This window comes from Phaenicophaeus curvirostris, chromosome 4, assembly GCF_032191515.1.
Source record: "Phaenicophaeus curvirostris isolate KB17595 chromosome 4, BPBGC_Pcur_1.0, whole genome shotgun sequence".
Classification (NCBI taxonomy): domain Eukaryota; kingdom Metazoa; phylum Chordata; class Aves; order Cuculiformes; family Cuculidae; genus Phaenicophaeus; species Phaenicophaeus curvirostris.
Window position 1 is genome coordinate 38,250,627 of NC_091395.1, and position 17,207 is coordinate 38,267,833.

General features: G+C 38.7%; 1 protein-coding gene across 10 annotated transcripts in view; it reads left to right on the top strand.

The window, feature by feature from the left end:
- MARCHF1 (membrane associated ring-CH-type finger 1) overlaps positions 1 to 17,207 on the top strand; it is a 235,509-nt gene that overhangs the window by 181,871 nt on the left and 36,431 nt on the right. For 6 of the 10 annotated variants that reach the window (XM_069855813.1, XM_069855815.1, XM_069855814.1 and 3 more), the window contains 3 exons: positions 988 to 1,038; positions 15,921 to 16,000; positions 16,281 to 17,021. In XM_069855813.1, coding sequence (XP_069711914.1) covers positions 988 to 1,038; positions 15,921 to 16,000; positions 16,281 to 17,021 — 872 coding nt within the window. The remainder of the gene's footprint in view (positions 1 to 987; positions 1,039 to 15,920; positions 16,001 to 16,280; positions 17,022 to 17,207) is intronic. The other 4 variants (XM_069855820.1, XM_069855819.1, XM_069855817.1 and 1 more) reach the window with 3 other exon arrangements.

The following is a 17,207-nucleotide window of genomic DNA, read 5'->3' on the forward strand; positions in this document are numbered from 1 at the left end:
AAAGCCCTTTATAGACATGTATGCATGTAATTATTAATTAAGCTGCACAGGTCAAAAATCTACTTTGGGTTTTGTCCCTGTGCTCCCCCAGGTATGTTATCTAATGAACTTGCACAGATGGTATCTAGTTCAACACTTTTTAGGTGAAAATCAGTCTTGTTTATATGGTTCACCTGGGTGTTTGAACTAACATTCTCAGTGCTGAGAAAAACATTTCTATGATCTCCCTTAGATGATGAGAGGTGTTTCTGAAATATCTTTTTACCTTTTCAGTGTATATGAAGCTGAACCTATTCTTGGGAAAGTGTAAATACTGAAAAAATTATAGAACCACTTCCCTTCCTCTTTTGGATTACCCCCCAAAAAATTGTACTATAGAAATGTACCTATTCAACATATACTTTATTAATGGATTTCAGCCTGTGGTGTTGGCTTGTGTGTCTGTGTTTTTTGCTTGAGCAAGAGGGAAAGAAGGGGTGGATGTAAACTGAAGTGTATCTATGACTGGTTACAATTTGTTGTTTTCAGAATATGTTTGGGCAGGAAGTCATCTACTACTCTTCTAATTTTCCTGAAAGGATGAATTCAACTTTTTGAGCAGGGAGTGTAACCAGGTGGCTTTAATTATTTATCATGAAACTTTCCTCTTCATACAAGAGTTCCAGTTTTCATGAGAAGCTGTGATGATACATTAATCTTTCACTCAAAATGTTGTTTAAAAAAAAAAAACCTGAAAAATAAACCAACAGTAATTAAATGCTAACAATGACTTATTACAGAACTTTTTTCAATTTTAATAATATAATTTGCATGAATGTTCTAATGGCTTATTTGTTGAGCTGTCTTCCATTGTACAGTCAGTACCCAAACTGAAGAAAATGTAGAGGAAGAGAAGCTCTGTGCACCCACAATCACAAAAGGAGTACAACTTCTTCTTAGGTAGAATTGAGATGGCATAACTTTTTTCATTTTTTAACTTTTTTCTAGAATGACAAATCTCCAGGGCGTTCCACAAGTCGATCAAGTAACATTTCGAAGGTATGTGAAATCCATTTCCTTAGTATTGAATTTAGAGAAAACTAAGTTTATAGAATATAATACAGTACTTTACTCCATTTAACCATATATGCATATTCTGATGCTTTCTTTTTAAACATCAAATTTTAAGTTTTGCTGAAAAACAGTATGGTTACCACACACAAAATATAAATACACAATTGGTCATTGCTGTTACGTATGTAATAATAAGTGGTAAATAACAGTTGCACTTTTTTTCACCTGCTTCCCTTAACTGCTTAATGTTATATTTGCCTTAAGATAGAACTCCTGCTTGATTTTTTCCTCACATGTCCTACCCATGAAATAGCAGCTGCAATGTGTAAAGGTTGTTTAGCCTGGAGAAGAGGAGGCTGAGGGGAGACCTCATTGCTCTCTATAACTACCTGAAAGGACGTTGTAGAGAGGAGGGTGCTGGCCTCTTCTCCCAAGTGACAGGGGACAGGACAAGAGGGAATGGCCTCAAGCTCCGCCAGGGGAGATTTAGGCTGGACATTAGGAAAAAATTCTTCACAGAAAGGGTCATTGGGCACTGGAACAGGCTGCCCAGGGAGGTGGTTGAGTCACCTTCCCTGGAGGTGTTTAAGGCACAGGTGGACGAGGTGCTGAGGGATATGGTTTAGTGTTTGGTAGGAATGGTTGGACTCGATGATCCAGTGGGTCTCTTCCAACCTGGTTATTCTATGATTCTATGATTTTCATCTGAATTCTGAATTACTTTTTTTAGGATTTATAGTTCACTGAAGCCAGGACTTTATATCTAGATGCTTTTTAGTTTCTAGGACATTGAGAAAGAAAACTTTAGGAAAAGGCAAAGTGTGATTTCTATTGGAGTTCTCTGGTTTTACCCCCCTTTTTTTTCTGTATTTTTGGTTCAGATGTAGCTGAAAGTTATGCCAAAAAGCCAGGATATACAGGAGGTAAAAGATAATGAATACCAGCCTGAACCTCTACCATGTATTATGTTAGTATCTGAAGATTAAATATTTTACATTCAGTGGGAACATGGTATCCTTAAGCCTGTTCTCCACAATATTATTGTCTTTTGGGGCACACGCTGTAAAACTGTTTTCTTCTCAGAGCCATTAACACTTCCTCTGTGATTTTTTTAAAAGAATTAATTATGTGTTAGGTTCAGCTCTTTTACATTAAGAAGGAAAAAAAATACAGAGAAAATAATCTAGACAATATCCAGCCTGTTGTAGATATAGCGGAATCTCTTCCTGACTTTCTGCCTATTTTTAGGAAGTATATAGTAATATACTTACAGGCTAGATCACAGTGAATTGTATGTATTGTTTTCACTGAGTTTTAAATATATTTCTATAGTTATAATTAGTGTAAATTTATGTTGGTTTGAAATTACCTTTTCTGCTTTTTTTGACACAGTTGCATGGGTTACACTGTGACAAAGCATAAGTATATTCACTGGCACAAGAAATATAACAGAGTCTAACATTTATTTTGACATAATTTCTGGAGGAATAGGTATAAATGCTATTATGTAGAAGTACATTTTTAAGTAAGTTAAAAAGTAAGGTTTTCAGGCATGCAATTAATGTTTTTCTCATATATAGCATCATTCATTCTTTTGGATCAGTTTTTCTCTATAAGGCTACCTGCTAGTGAAGGTTCTCAAATTCTGAAAGACATTTTATTAGAAAAACATTTTCCAATTTGTTGTGTGATTCAAAATGCTTTTTTTTTTAAAAAAAAAAGCAGGGTATATATATGTATATAAATATATATGTATGTAAATAGAAAAGCAAACATCTGACTTTTCAGCTTAATATTGTGTGGCACAAAGTAATCGTAACAAATATTGCACCTCAAAACAAGATTGGAAGCTTTTAGGCGACGTATACTCTGTACCAAAGGCAAGACCTGAGTTCTCTGCAGTGTCAGATCTTGCACACAGTAAAAATTCTTGTTGACAGAAAAATTAGAAAGTCTTTAGGAAAAAATTAGGAAAAAATTCTTCACAGAAAGGGTCATTGGGCACTGGCAGAGGCTGCCCAGGGAGGTGGTTGAGTCACCTTCCATGGAGGTGTTTAAGGGATGGGTGGATGAGGTGCTGAGGGGCATGGTTTAGTGTTTGATAGGAATGGTTGGACTTGATGATCCGGTGGGTCTCTTCCAACCTGGTTATTCTATGATTCTATGATTCTATGAATTCTATCTGCCTATTTCCTGGTGCTTGTGACTTACAGTCTCTGTGGCTGTTTTCATTCAATGTCCACCTGGGACATTCATTCATTTGCTTCAGCCTATACATCAATAAATCTGGCCTGCACCTCCAAGAGCAACAGCTGTAGTTGGTTTTCCAAGCACAGGAAACTAGAAAAATATATTGGTGTTTGAGTTGTGCTACGCTTCTGGTAATAACCTGGATTTTTCCTGTAGAATCAATAAATCAACAAACAGGTCTTCCTGCCTTCTGCCCTGTTTGCATTAGGAGTAATAGATTATATTTAGGACTGATCTGCATTTCCTATTGTCTTGTAGTGACAAAGGGGAGCCCTAGTTTATAGTTATGGCTTTCAAAATCTACCTACTATAATACATATAAATAAAAACATAGAAATATTGTGAATATCAGGGGTTTTTTTTAATCCTTAGACTTTACTGTCTCCCATCCATTTCCCATAGTGCTGGTAGTAGAGGCAACTTTATTTTTCTTTGTAAGAGATAGTCTTGTTCTAGAGTTTAGAAATAGAATTATCTGAGTGTGTTTAAAATCTAAGTAAATTAAAAACTTTATTTTGTTCCTTAGCTATTTGCTACTTCTTAGTTCTCTGCAGTTAAGATCTATTTGTTAAACTTTGTATGTGTTCCTAAATATGTGTATAATTTAAAAGGAATGCTAGTCTGAGAAGGATCTGGTGGATTCATTTCTATCTGCTGTGGTTGATCAGTGGAACAAATCTCATGTTTGATCTACAGTCCGTAGAGCTTATACTTATATGTATTTCTGAGTCTGCCCAGTTATCTTAAAATGCTTTCTGGAAGAAATGTTTGTAGCACTTTGTAATTATCTTTCTGCATGTTGATTATGACTCAAGAGCTCCTCAGAAAAGAACACTAAGATTTTAAATTCTCTGATGGGAACTTTGGACTTATTTTCCAGTACAGAGAAACTCAGGCTTGGAACAAATTGCCTGATTTTTGTTTTGGCTCAAGTGCTTCTCAAAAGCCTAGAGCAGGTGTTAGTACACTTTCTATTTGCAAGTCTCTGAAGCCTCCATGTAATAAAACTCCGTTGAGTTATGTCAGGAAGAAGTGAGGTGTTTGTTTCAGAAAATTCAGTGTTGTAATATTCATTGGTCTAATTTAGAATAAGAAAAACAGGAGAGAAAGGAAAGAAGGAAACAATTGATTTTACTACATGTTTAAGCATTTTCCGTACTGATTTCTCATGTCAGGTTGGGCTCCTTCATACAAATGAAAACTGAAAAGCGACATCATGTCAAAGAGTACCTGCTAAAGTTTTAGATGAAAAATTTATTGTTGTGAATGTATTGATTATTGATTTGAGCTTCTCGATTTGTGATGTTGAAATATATTTCACAAACTGAGTATCACTTTGTCTAAAATATAATATATTATTTTACTTCTTTAAATTATAAATTTCTATTTATTCTTTTCCATTAAAACTGAATGTTCTTTGACATGTATTTCAATATACTCTAATTTTGAATCCTCTTTCATTATAAGATGAATGTATGAAGAGTCCTGTACCACTGAAGCAGAACTCACTATCACACACTATGTATTTTTTTAACAGGTAAACATACCACCATGTCTTTTGTAGTGGTACCAACAGATACCATAATATATTCTGTCTCAGTTATTATAAGCACAAATGATAGGTTTTATGATGGAAAAAGCATAAATAAACTTTAATGTTCTTTTTCTAAAAAAAAAGAGAAAAGTTCACATCATGGACTTCAATAGCCTGAAAGGGGATTGCAGTATCTCCAAGATACCTGTTCCATGACTGAGTCCTAATGAGCAACCGCGTGACCTCTTGCATTTTGCTGTAGGGGGCTTCACTGCTACAAGTTGATCCACATTTGTTGTTCTGTGGCAATTTCACACTTATCATAAATTGCAGTTTTCTTCCAGATTGCTGGGGTTTTTTTCAAGGAATCATGTAGCTCCATCCTTTCAAACCATAGCTTCTAGATTCTGTAATGTGCAACTGCGAGAAAACTTAGAGCTTTATAAAAAAAAAATAAAAATAAAAAAACAAGGCTTTGCTCCTGTAAAGTGTAAAATGTCAGCCTTCAAAAGTGCTGTTACAATGAATAATATCATGTATACAAAACCAGCATTAAAATATGAGTGTAAATGTTGTGTTAGTCATCTAAATTGTTCTTCTTGCTCATGAACAGAATTGTTAATATTGAAGGTGAAGTCTAACTTGGCACTTAACTCTCATTATCTTTGTGTTACTGTAAAAAACAAGAGCACAAAGCAAACAAGTCAGTGAAGAGTATTTTGTTCACAAAAACTAAAGCAGTGAAAGGCAAAAAACTAGAACTAGATACAATGTCATAATGACTATTTCTGCACTTCCCCCCCGTGTTAGATGTAAATGTTTCATTTCTTTATCTAGAGAATACTTAAGAATTTATTCTTTATTTACAATAAGCTTAACAGAGGTCATGACTACACAATTTACCTAAGTCTGCCTGATATCTAAAATTCTGAATAAAGTTGCATTAAATAAGTCTCAGTTCCAGGGGGCAGCCAGTAGAAAATAATGCATTTTCAATTTATACTTGGGTGCACTTGGCCTGTTTTGAACTCTTGTTCTAATGAGAGGAAATACAGACCAAAATAAGATTGTATATACAAAATAGTATGTACAATTATACAGATTCTGTTTTATTAAATCGCAGTTCTTACCAACAGCATATTTGGAGTATACCTAAATGTAACACATCCACACAGCCAGACAAAATACCATATATGTTTCAAATGTGTTAAATACCACAAACTTTATGTGTTTATACAAGCTTAGTTTATATGTAATGCCTATGTATAATTTCCACTTCTGTAAAGACATTGAATTATCACTGAATTCAGTCCTTTCCTATGATATACAATACCATACAGGGAAAGTAGCTCTGTTTTGTTTTCAGTAAACACAGTATGCAAGTTGTGACATATGCTTATTTTTAGATTTCAACAAGAATTGTGATCTGTAACATACCTATTTCATATGTACTCCTGGAAATTTTTATATGACATTTCTTTTTTCACCATGGCACTCAGAAGCGCATTCCAGGTCTTTATCCTAAAAACAGTTCAATTAAGCAAACCTTATTTCTACAGTGCTACAAAACTATTTTTGCTGGAGTCAGAAATGTCTTGTACATCATTAAAATATGATGTCTCCTGTTTTTTCGTAATGATGCATTGTTAGGGTTTCACTGTCTTTTGGCTTAGTTTTTTCAAAATTTCTTTCTATAGCTGTCTTGTTCCAATGCATTTAGGCTTTTGTCTTCCTTAGGGCTGGAATAAATAGGTATTAAATCAATTTTAGAACTAAATACTACAAAATCTAGTAACAAAGTTTATGCCTGTTTTGTGTTTCACCTTTCCTACAGCCTAAATTTGCATCTAACTTCTTCCAGACAGTCAAAAGCTGCTGGTCTCGGGGCACTGCACCTTGTGTATGAAGACCAGCACATCCTTTGTTTCAACTGCCTGCATCAGTGTATATTTTTTTACGAACTACCTAACTCTTTTATTAACAAAGTGAAAAAGCCTAGAGTGATCCATCCTTGAACAGATTCATGAATCAAAAATATTGCATTTGTGTGGTACAAAGACTTTTATGAACTATAATCCATCTGCTAATTCAAAGCTTAGCTAGCAGTGCTTCTATGTCTATAGAAAGAGTGGATTTTTGAGTAGAACTTCTGTCTTTAAAATGAAGATTAACATAGATCAGTAAGACAGGAGAAAAGACATTAAAAAGCTTACTGAATCCGCCAGTCAAAGTTGTAATTGCTTTTGTAGGTTTCAATTTTAAATAGTAGGATAGATTTGCCACTTGTGATTTTGATTTTACTTTGATGGAAAGTAAGCCTGCTTTAGTGGTTTAGATTTCAAACCATTTTGAAACAGGATCATACTGACTTTCAAAGGTGCTGAATGGTATTGTTCAGCAGAATCATAAGGATATTTCCTCTCCTTCCGTGTTACATTTCCCTTTATCTGTTGCCTTCAGAGGCAGGTAGAGACTGATAGAGCCCCCCACCGAGGAGATGCAATACCAGACCTTATGGTCACCAATACAAGCAAACAGTGACTTAGGATCCGAGGCAGCCTGGGCTGCAGTGATCATACGCTGGTGGAGTTCAAGGTCCAGAGGGATATGGGACAGGTGGGGGGTATAGTCAGGACACTAAATTTCAGGAAACCCGACTTCCAGCTCTTCAAGGAATTACTCAGTAGGATCTTCTGGGGCATGGTCCTTCGAGACAAGGGAGGGGAACAGAGCTGGCAAATATTCAAGGTTGCTTTCCATGAAGTGCAAGAGCACTCAGTACCCATATCAGGTAGGGGAGATCAGGTAGGGGAGAGACCAGTGTGGATGAGTCAAGACCTGCTGGTTAAACTAAAGAAGAAGAGGGAACTGCACAGGCAGTGCAAGTAGGGACAGGGAACCTGGAATGTGTATAGGGACACCGCCTGGTTGTGTAGGGATGAGACTAACAAGAAGGGCTTCTACAGGTATGTAAATAAAAAAAGGAAGGTCAGAGAGAATGTCCCCCCACTGATGGTTGGAAATGGTGATCACGTATCAACAGACGAGGAGAAGGCTGAGGTACTTAACAACATTTTGCCTCAGTCTTCACTGACAACTGCTCTCCTCACCCCTCCTGGGCCATGGGACAGCAAGATGGTGACCAGTGTGGTAAAGCCTGTCCCACAGTACAGGAGGATCAGGTTCATGACCACCTGAGGAACCTGAACATATATAAGTCTATGGGACCTGATGAGATGCATCCCAGAGTCCTGAGGGGATTGGCAGATGTGGTTGCCAAGCCGCTCTCCATATTTGAAAAGTCATGGCAATCCGGGGAAGTCCCTGGTGACTGGAAGAAGAGTAACATTGTGCCCGTTCTTTAAAAGACCAGAAAAGACGACCCTGAGAACTACCGACCTGTCAGCCTCACCTCTGTGCCTGGGAAGATCATGGAACAGATCCTCCCAGAAGCTGTGCTAAAGCACATGGAGGACAGGGAGATGATTAATGGCAGCCAGCATGGCTTTGCCAGGGGCAAATCCTGTATGACCAACTTAGTGGCTTTCTATGATGGGGTGACTGCAGCAGCAGACACAGTTAAACTGATGGATGTGATCTATCTAGACTTCTGTAAAGCCTTTGACATGGTCCCCCAACAGCATCCTTCTCTCTAGGTTGGAGAGATATGTATTTGATGGGTGGATGGTGTGGTGGATAAGAAACTGCTTATATGGTCGTATTCAAAGATTAGTGGTCAATGACTCGAATACCAGATGGAGATCTGTGACAAGTGGTGTCCCTCAGGGATCTGTACAGGGACCAGTGCTATTTGATATTTTCATCAATGATGTTGACAGCGAGATTGAGTACACCCTCAGCGTGTTTGCAGATTACACCAAGCTGAGTGATTTAGTTGCCACACTGGAAGGACGGGATGTCATCCAGAGGGACCTGGACAGGCTGGAGAAGTGGGCCTATGAGAGCCTCATGAGATTCAACAAGGCCAAGTGCAAGGTCCTACACCTGGATTGGGAAAATCCCTGGTTTTGGTACATGATGGGGGATGATGTGATTGAGAACAGCCCTGTAGAGAAGGACTGGGGGTTGCTGGTTGATGAGAAGCTCAATGTGAGCCAGCAATATGCACTCGCAGCCCAGAAGGCCAACCATACCTTGGGCTGCGTCAACAGAATTGTGGCCAGCAGGTTGAGGCAGGTGATTCTGCCCCTCTATTCCTCTCTTGTGAGACCTCGTCTGGAGTACTGTGTCCAGTTCTGGAATCCTCAATGTAAGAAGGATATGGAGCTGTTGGAATGGCTCCAGAGGAGGGCTACAAGGATGCCCAGAGGGCTGAAGGACTTTCCATCTGAGGACAGGCTGAGAGAGTTGGGCTTGTTCAGCCTGGAGAAGAGAAGGCTCCAAGGAGATCTTATCACGACCGTCCAGTACCTGAAAGGGGCCTACAAGAAAGCTAGAGAGGGACTATTCATAAGGGCTGGTGGTCATAGAACTAGGGGCAATGGGTATAAACTGGAGAAGGGCAGATTTAGACTAGACATTAGGAAGTAATTCTTCACCATGGGAGAGGTAAGACACTGGAACAGCTTGCTGAGGGAATTTGTGGGTGCCCCATCCTTGGAGATGTTCAAGGCCAGGTTGCATGGGATCTTGGGTAATCCAATCTAGTGGAATGTACCTGCCCATGGCAGGGGGGTTGGAACTAGATGATCTTTAAGGACCCTTCCAACCCAAACTATTCTATGATTTTATGATTCATAAAGGACTGAAAAAAGAAAGGGGGGAAAAAAACAACCAACCAAGAACCGCCACCTCTCTCGAACTCATGTGCGTAAGTTTCACTTGCTATCAAGAAACACTTCGTAAGATACACCTGGCGTGCCTAATTTCCACCATGTTTTTGCTCTTTTTAGACATGAGGCATAATCCAAACAAAAGTTTATAAAGACGGGTGTTTTCCATTAAAAAAATGCATTGTTTACAAAGCACAAACTTTCAGATGAAAATAAACAGACCAGATCTCCTGCTGAGCGTATTGGCATGTACAACATGGTGCTAAGGGGCATGATTTAGTGTTTGATAGGAATGGTTGGACTCGATGATCTGGTGGGTCTCTTCCAACCTGGTGATTCTGTGATTCTATGAGTCTATGATTCTAGCACTCTGGTCTTCTAAGGTACCCATTCTTTGATATGCCATTATTTTAATAAGAAAGACTTGCAGCTTTTTAACTATATTGACTGGTAGGATCTGGGGGATTCTGTGATGCATCAGTGCTATAAAGCATACTTAGCAGAATATCATTAGTCACACTCCCTGTCTGCTCTATTATCCCTCCATTTTCTGCAGCTTTCTACTCAAGCAGTGTTATCAGCTGAACAGCTTTTGGAAATACCTCTGGCCTCCTTTATTCAGAGCAGAGTCTTCAGAGGGTCCATTAGCCTTTCTTGTGATATATGTGAGGCCATTTTATAGCATCTGTTTGTTACATCTTTTTTGTTGTTTTAGAGCTTAACTCTATTCAAATACGAATGCTTTGCACTTGTGGAACATGTTTTTACTCCAAATTTTCTATTAGGCCTTTCTCTCTTCTTAAGAAGAGCACAAGTTGATTCATGTTGTTGGACTAGTTTCAACACACAGTGTTAAGCAACAGAAGGTCGGTGAGGACTCTCATTTTTTGTTATTATCTGGAAAATTCAATTCCTTAACACCAAAGTAAAGGCAGTCTTGGTTTGAAAGTCCTATTGTTTTCATCAGTTGAACTTCATTCTGTCCCCTATTTCTGTCTTTGCTGAGGTCTTTTGACATGGATGTGTGTGTGATAATGAAGTCCCGTTGTTTCAGATAAATGATTATCATCTTGCTTGTCCTGAAAATTCTGTATTTACCAGTATTCTGTTTAAAAAGCATACTACCAAATCCTGTTGAACGTATAAAAAATAATTATGGATAAGTGCCATGTCATGTACATTAATTAAATTGCATATCCTTGATGAGAAAGTTCTTCTAAACTGACAGCAGAAGGTGGTAGCTGGGGAATGTCTAACAATGTTTTTGAAATGCCCAACTTAATCAGTTTGAGTTGGAATTATCTCTCAAGCATCTTCTTTTTGTCAGTGGCATAGAGAAATGAGCTGCCTTTCTTATAAATGAATTGTCGGACAACTTTATGTTAAATTACCACATTTAATTATGCTGCTGATAAAATTTGCTCTGATAAAATTAGTACAGTGCTCATTGAGTTTTCCCACTCCAGTGAGCTGTACAATATAGGTGTTGGAAGCAGACATTCATTCAAGGGATACTATTTAAAAAAAATGCATTATTTTGCTTGACAAGTGGAATTGGAATCCACAGAATCAGTCTTATCTCTGTTTTAAATACATACAATATCTCTAAATATTCAATATTTAAAATAGCAATATAGCAATGGAATAGCAATTATAGCCAAAGACCTCTCTGCCAGAGACTGTTTCCAACATCTGTTATATATAAAATCCTATAAAAGCTTGACTGCTGTGAGCTGAATATATTCAAATGATCATATTTTGATTTGTCAGATATGCCTTTAAAATAAAATTGATGCCACTTAAATAATTTTGTATTTCGTTGCCAAAACTAGCAGTAAAGATAATTAAAAATAGAAAAAAACTTATATTACGAGCAGGGTAAGGGACTTGTTCAGTGCTGTATTTTGTGGGAGCAGAATACTGCGAAAACTCCAAGGTATCAGCAACTGAATGAATGTGGAACTTGTGGAGGGCAGTACTTGATTGAGTTCATCATCGTGTTCTGCCACTCAGAGGAAACAAAACACTGTACTGATACAACTAGATCCCTTCTAGGATCTGACCTGGATCTTCCATATTAGCTGTGTGATGTGCTCTGTAAACACATAAACTGACTAAATGCTACTTTAGGTATCTTCAGTATGAGGCAGGACTTAAGAGAATATAAATTAAAAAGAATTTGGGATGTATAGCTTGTATAGGAGAGAGATAAGAGGGGATATTACCAAAAAAAGTGATGTAAGCCCACAGACAGTGTTGGCAGCAGAAAGATGTTAGTCTGTTGGTAGGATGAAAAAGCAAAGGGGTTTTAGGATAAAGGTCTGTAAAAGGGTTCCAGCTGAGGTGGAATTTACAAGTTTTTAAGTACAGTTTGACAGTGAATGATTATACTTCTATGACATGTGGTAAGAGGGGCAGACTTGACATTAACTGGTTCTTCCACTCCTGCTTAATTTACAGAATTAAACAGGATTATTTGCAGAATAAGACCCTCTAGTACCTGTGAGGTCCATAAGTAAACATCAGACAACAGATATCAGAAATGCTAACTCTCTTGGTTTTAGAAATCACTCAATCAGTTCATTTTACCACTAAAAGCTATTTTAAAGTAGATAAAAATCAAAATTTGTATTTCAAAGTTGCAGAAACTTATAGTATAAAACTTGCTCACAGATAAGAATCAGAATTATCTTGTGCATAACGTGGCATGCTGGAGTTTTCTTGCTTTGTTTTTGAAGACTTGAGTGTTGCATAGACTTTCTGCCTGCCTAGATATCAGATTTGCTCCAATAGGGATTAGACAAACAAACAAAAAATGTTCATTTTTAAAGAGTTTTATGAAAATCATTTTAGAAGGAAATAAACCTTCATTTGAGTTATGTGCAATTAAACAAAGTCATTACACCCTTAGCAAGTTTGCAGATGATACTAAGCTGGGTGGAAGCATGGATCTGCTGGAGGGTAGGGAGGCTCTGCAAAGGGACCTGAACAGGCTGGACCACTGGGCTGAGTCCAGTGGCATGAGGTTTAACGAGGTCAAGTGCCGGGTCCTGCACTTGGGGCACAACAACCCTATGCAGTGCTACAGACTAGGAGAAGTCTGTCTAGAAAGCTGCCTGGAGAAGAAAGACCTGGGGGTGTTGGTTGACAGCCAACTGAACATGAGCCAGCAGTGTGCCCAGGTGGCCAAGAAGGCCAATGGCATCTTGGCTTGTATCAGAAACGGTGTGACCAGCAGGTCCAGGGAGGTTATTCTCCCTCTGTACTCAGCACTGGTGAGACCGCTCCTTGAATACTGTGTTCAGTTCTGGGCCCCCCACCACAAGAAGGATGTTGAGGCTCTGGAGTGAGTCCAGAGAAGAGCAACAAAGCTGGTGAAGGGGCTGGAGAACAGGCCTTACGAGGAATGGCTGAGAAAGCTGGGGTTGTTTAGCCTGGAGAAGAGGAGGCTGAGGGGAAACCTCATTGCTCTCTACAACTACCAGAAAGGAGGTTGTAGAGAGGGTGCTGGCCTCTTCTCACAAGGGAAAGGGGACAGGACAAGAGGGAATGGCCTGAAGCTCCGCCAGGAGACGTTCAGGCTGAACATTAGGAAACAAATTCTTCACAGAAAGGGTCATTGGGCACTGGAACAGGCTACTCAGGGAGGTGGTTGAGTCCCCTTCCCTGGAGGTGTTTAAGGCACGGGTGGACAAGGTGCTGAGGGGCGTGGTTTAGTATTTGATAGGAATGGTTGGACTCGATGATCCGGTGGGTCTTTTCCAACCTGGTGATTCTATGATTCTATGATTATGCCAGTACAAGGGAACTGGAAGGTAAATTTGACTGAGGAGGGCTGAAGCAATCCAGACCTTTCTACAGCTGAGAGTTAAGTGTAAAATTTAAGCAATCAAACAAAGGATGCAATTTTTATGTTAAAATAATTAGATTTCCGCCTGTTACCAGTCCCAGATAATAAGTGTAAAAGATTTTCAAGGAATTTGTTTTAATTCTTGGTTTGATTCTAGCCCTCTTGGGAACTGTCTAGCTGACTTCCTGCTCTAATAGCTACTGAAATTTTCTTGAACCTGTGCAGACCTACTGTACAGTTACTGAGCCAGCTTAGCCATTCTCCTTATACCTTCAATGTGTAGTGCTTCTGACAAGGTGACATAAATCTTGCCTTTATGGCATGGAAATGACCTGACCACTGCTTATGATCAAGCCAAATCTCTATACTGTGCAGATCCTGGAAGAAGTGGTGGGACAGTTCTGTAGTTCTCAGGGGGGATAAGAAATGGGAGCTGGTCACAGTGGATGAAATCATGAGTCCACACTTGACTCTAGACCTGGATTTCTTCAGCAATTCTTCATCTGGAGTTTAGCTTGGAGGGATTTTTTTTGCACGTAATAGCAGCGTGTAGCCCAACAATGTGGCTCTGGTGCAACTGTATGCATATTTCCTCATTAAGTACCTGTGCAAATGGCTTAAGGTATGCCTACTCACTTGGAACTTATCACAAATGCTGAAGTGGAAAAAGATGATATACTCAATCATATATATGCCATCAGTTTCTAATGTGTATGTAAAACTACCCTTCATAGTACGTGTAATTGAAATGTTGCTTTTGTAGAAAGAGAGATATGAAATATTTAAAAAAAAAAAGAGAAGAGATATGAAATAGAAAAAAAGTATCTCTGATACTTTTCCTTGTTTTTTTCAGCATTAGGCTGCAGTCATTCTGATGTTTCTTTTCTGCCTGGTGGTCTAAGGCACTGAAAAAACATTCAAACCTAAGGATTGTGCCCAGAAGCTTTATCACTATAATTTCTCATGTTGGCTTAGTTTTTATACCTCATGAGTTTCATTTTGTGGAAATAGTAGTAAAAAATTAGTAGGAGATTAAAAGATTAGTATGTGTTGTGATATTAACACATCAAGAGGTAAAAAAGATTGCTTGAATTCCTAAAGCTAGCTTATTTTTGTGCAAAAGCACAGTTTTTATGTCTCAGCTGGTTTTCCATTAAAAGTAAAAATACATGTTGTAGTGACTGATGTTTCCAAAAGATCTGTGCATGAAACATAATGGATTTTAAGGACCGTGAATAAAAATGAGGCATCAGCAGGTACTTGCTATATTTATTCATTTTTGCATGTACTATTAATTTTCAAACTGACACTACAAAAATGTCTGTGAAAGATGAGCTAGAAAGAATTTTAATTATGGACTCTACATGTGACTGAATTTGATTTGCTAGTACAAAAGCTTGAGGTGACAGCCTTTACATCTTCGTATTGTTTGTACTTTGTACTCTTGCTTAGTAGTCATTCTTTCCCTGCATCCAGTGCATGATCTTGTGGAGCTCCTTAGGCTCATAGTATTTTGTCTCCATTTGGCAGCAGTGCTCACAATGGGATAGGGTTGCATACTAAAAGCTAATGCCCTTATCAGCTAAGGGAAGGTCATAGCATGAAGAATGATTTGTATCTAACCCTCTCCCCACAATACTATATCTCATGAGTGATCCTGAAGAATCATAGTCTTGGATTTAAATTTGGATTGTGTACAGTTATGCAGCCAGTAGATTGTATACCAGATTGAAATGGTTTGTTCTTAACGCCATAAGCCCACATTTCCAGTGGAAACATTGAGCAACTGGGTCTGCAATTTGTAGCAACAACCTTGTAAGCAAAATGCCATATACTAAGCATGTTTTATATCTCTCCTGCTATTTGAGAGCGTGATCAGCACTGTAGAGATGCAGCCTGCACTCTGGCCTTCTTAGGCTCATCAGTTTAAAATATCTGAGCTCTTCTAGAAGATCTAATTGCCTTGAAAACCTTTTAAAACATACTTTAATTTTCTCACTGTTCTGTCAGTCCACTCGACATAGGTTAGCTTTGTTCTGTTCACCACTCAGCATAATGTACATGCACTTCACTCCAGTCTGAAAGAAATCATCATAGTTGCTTGATTGCATGAAATAAAAACAACATCCTTTCCCATCAAACATTTACAGTAGATCAAAACCAAAGTGAAAATTCAAATGTTGAAAGCTGCTTCCTCAAACAGTGACAAGAAGTAGTCATGAGCGAATGAGAGCTGGAACACTTCAGCTGTATTTAGTTCCACAAATAGGTTTTGCTTTTAGTCAGGCTTCCTGTATTTTGTGAACTTGCATATGTTCAACAGTGTGCTATGAACAGCAGCAACAGTTACTTTAACTTTGTAATCATGTGGCAAAGCAGTAAAATATCTGCCATGTATTTTGTGGACAAAGATTCCAAACTATCTAACTTATTTCAACAGGCAAGCAGTCCTACAACAGGAACAGCTCCCAGGAGTCAATCACGGTTGTCTGTCTGCCCTTCCACTCAGGACATTTGTAGGTATGTGCTAAAAAAATATACTTTAATCTGGCTGATACTTGTTAGTTGTTGTCTGTATTAAATAATACATAGCTGTTGCTTCTGCTTAACGCTATTCATAATTTACATAGACTTTTTTTATTTTTTTTATCTCTTTTTTTGGTTCTGGTTTGCTTTTCATTCTCATGTTTTCCTGTTAAAATTCATGTTCTCGTTATCATCCTTGTTTTATGATTTCTCTCTCTCTTTCTACCCATCCTTACCATTTCCATCCCTTTCCTTTGCTTACTGCTTTGTCTAGATCTACTGCCTTGCATGATTTGTCAGAAGATGAGTTTGAACATGCAACCCCTGTCATGGTGCTGACTCCTTCTAATAGGGAGTCTGGTAAAAAACAAGTGAAACGAAGGTTTAGGAGGAAAAAAGAGACTGGAGACAATGGTGAGCATACAGAAAAGCAAGGAAAGGGGAAAGACTGTAAATTACATCCTCAGCCAGTAAGACCCAGCTGGAATGCATCTGATTCATCATCATCTTCAGATGAGAGTCAGTGGGCTCAGGCTAGAAGGAGAGCAAGAGAAAAGTCCAGAATGCCCAGGAGGGGGAGAAGGAACAATAGATCATGCAGCAATCATGATGGGTCCTCAAACAATAATGCTGTTGAACTTGTCACCTTGGGAACAACGCGGAAAAAGAAGCAAGAGGTATCTGACTCTGAGAATCCTACTTTAAATCACCGCCGAAGAAGGGTTCCAAGGCTTAAAGAATCACAGTCTTCAGCATCATCTCAGGAACCAAGGATTTCCTCAAGGAAATGTGGGAAAAGCAAAGGCAAAAGCTACTACAGAGATCAGCAGCCTGCATCTTTTCTTAGGGACAATAAAGATTCAAAGAACTGCTTTGCAGAGGCAGGCTCCGGCAGTGATGCTCTGGCAGTTGCAGATAATGGAGCACCTGCTGGAGCAGGGACCAGTGTGACTGACGCTGTTCGGAAGCCTCCAGTGTTGTATGATGACTGGTCTGATGATTTAGAAGTATGCAGGTTAGTCCCTAATAAGAAAGATCTAGCGTTCTTAAAAGGAATTTAAGATCTGCTGTGGACTGAGTGCCCTTCTCTTGACTGCTTTGTGTCATGCTTTCTTCATGACAGAAACACTGTGTTCTCTAGCAGAATATTACTATGTCAGAGGCAGAGAACGACGCAGAGTGCCTCGGTAGAGGCCTACAA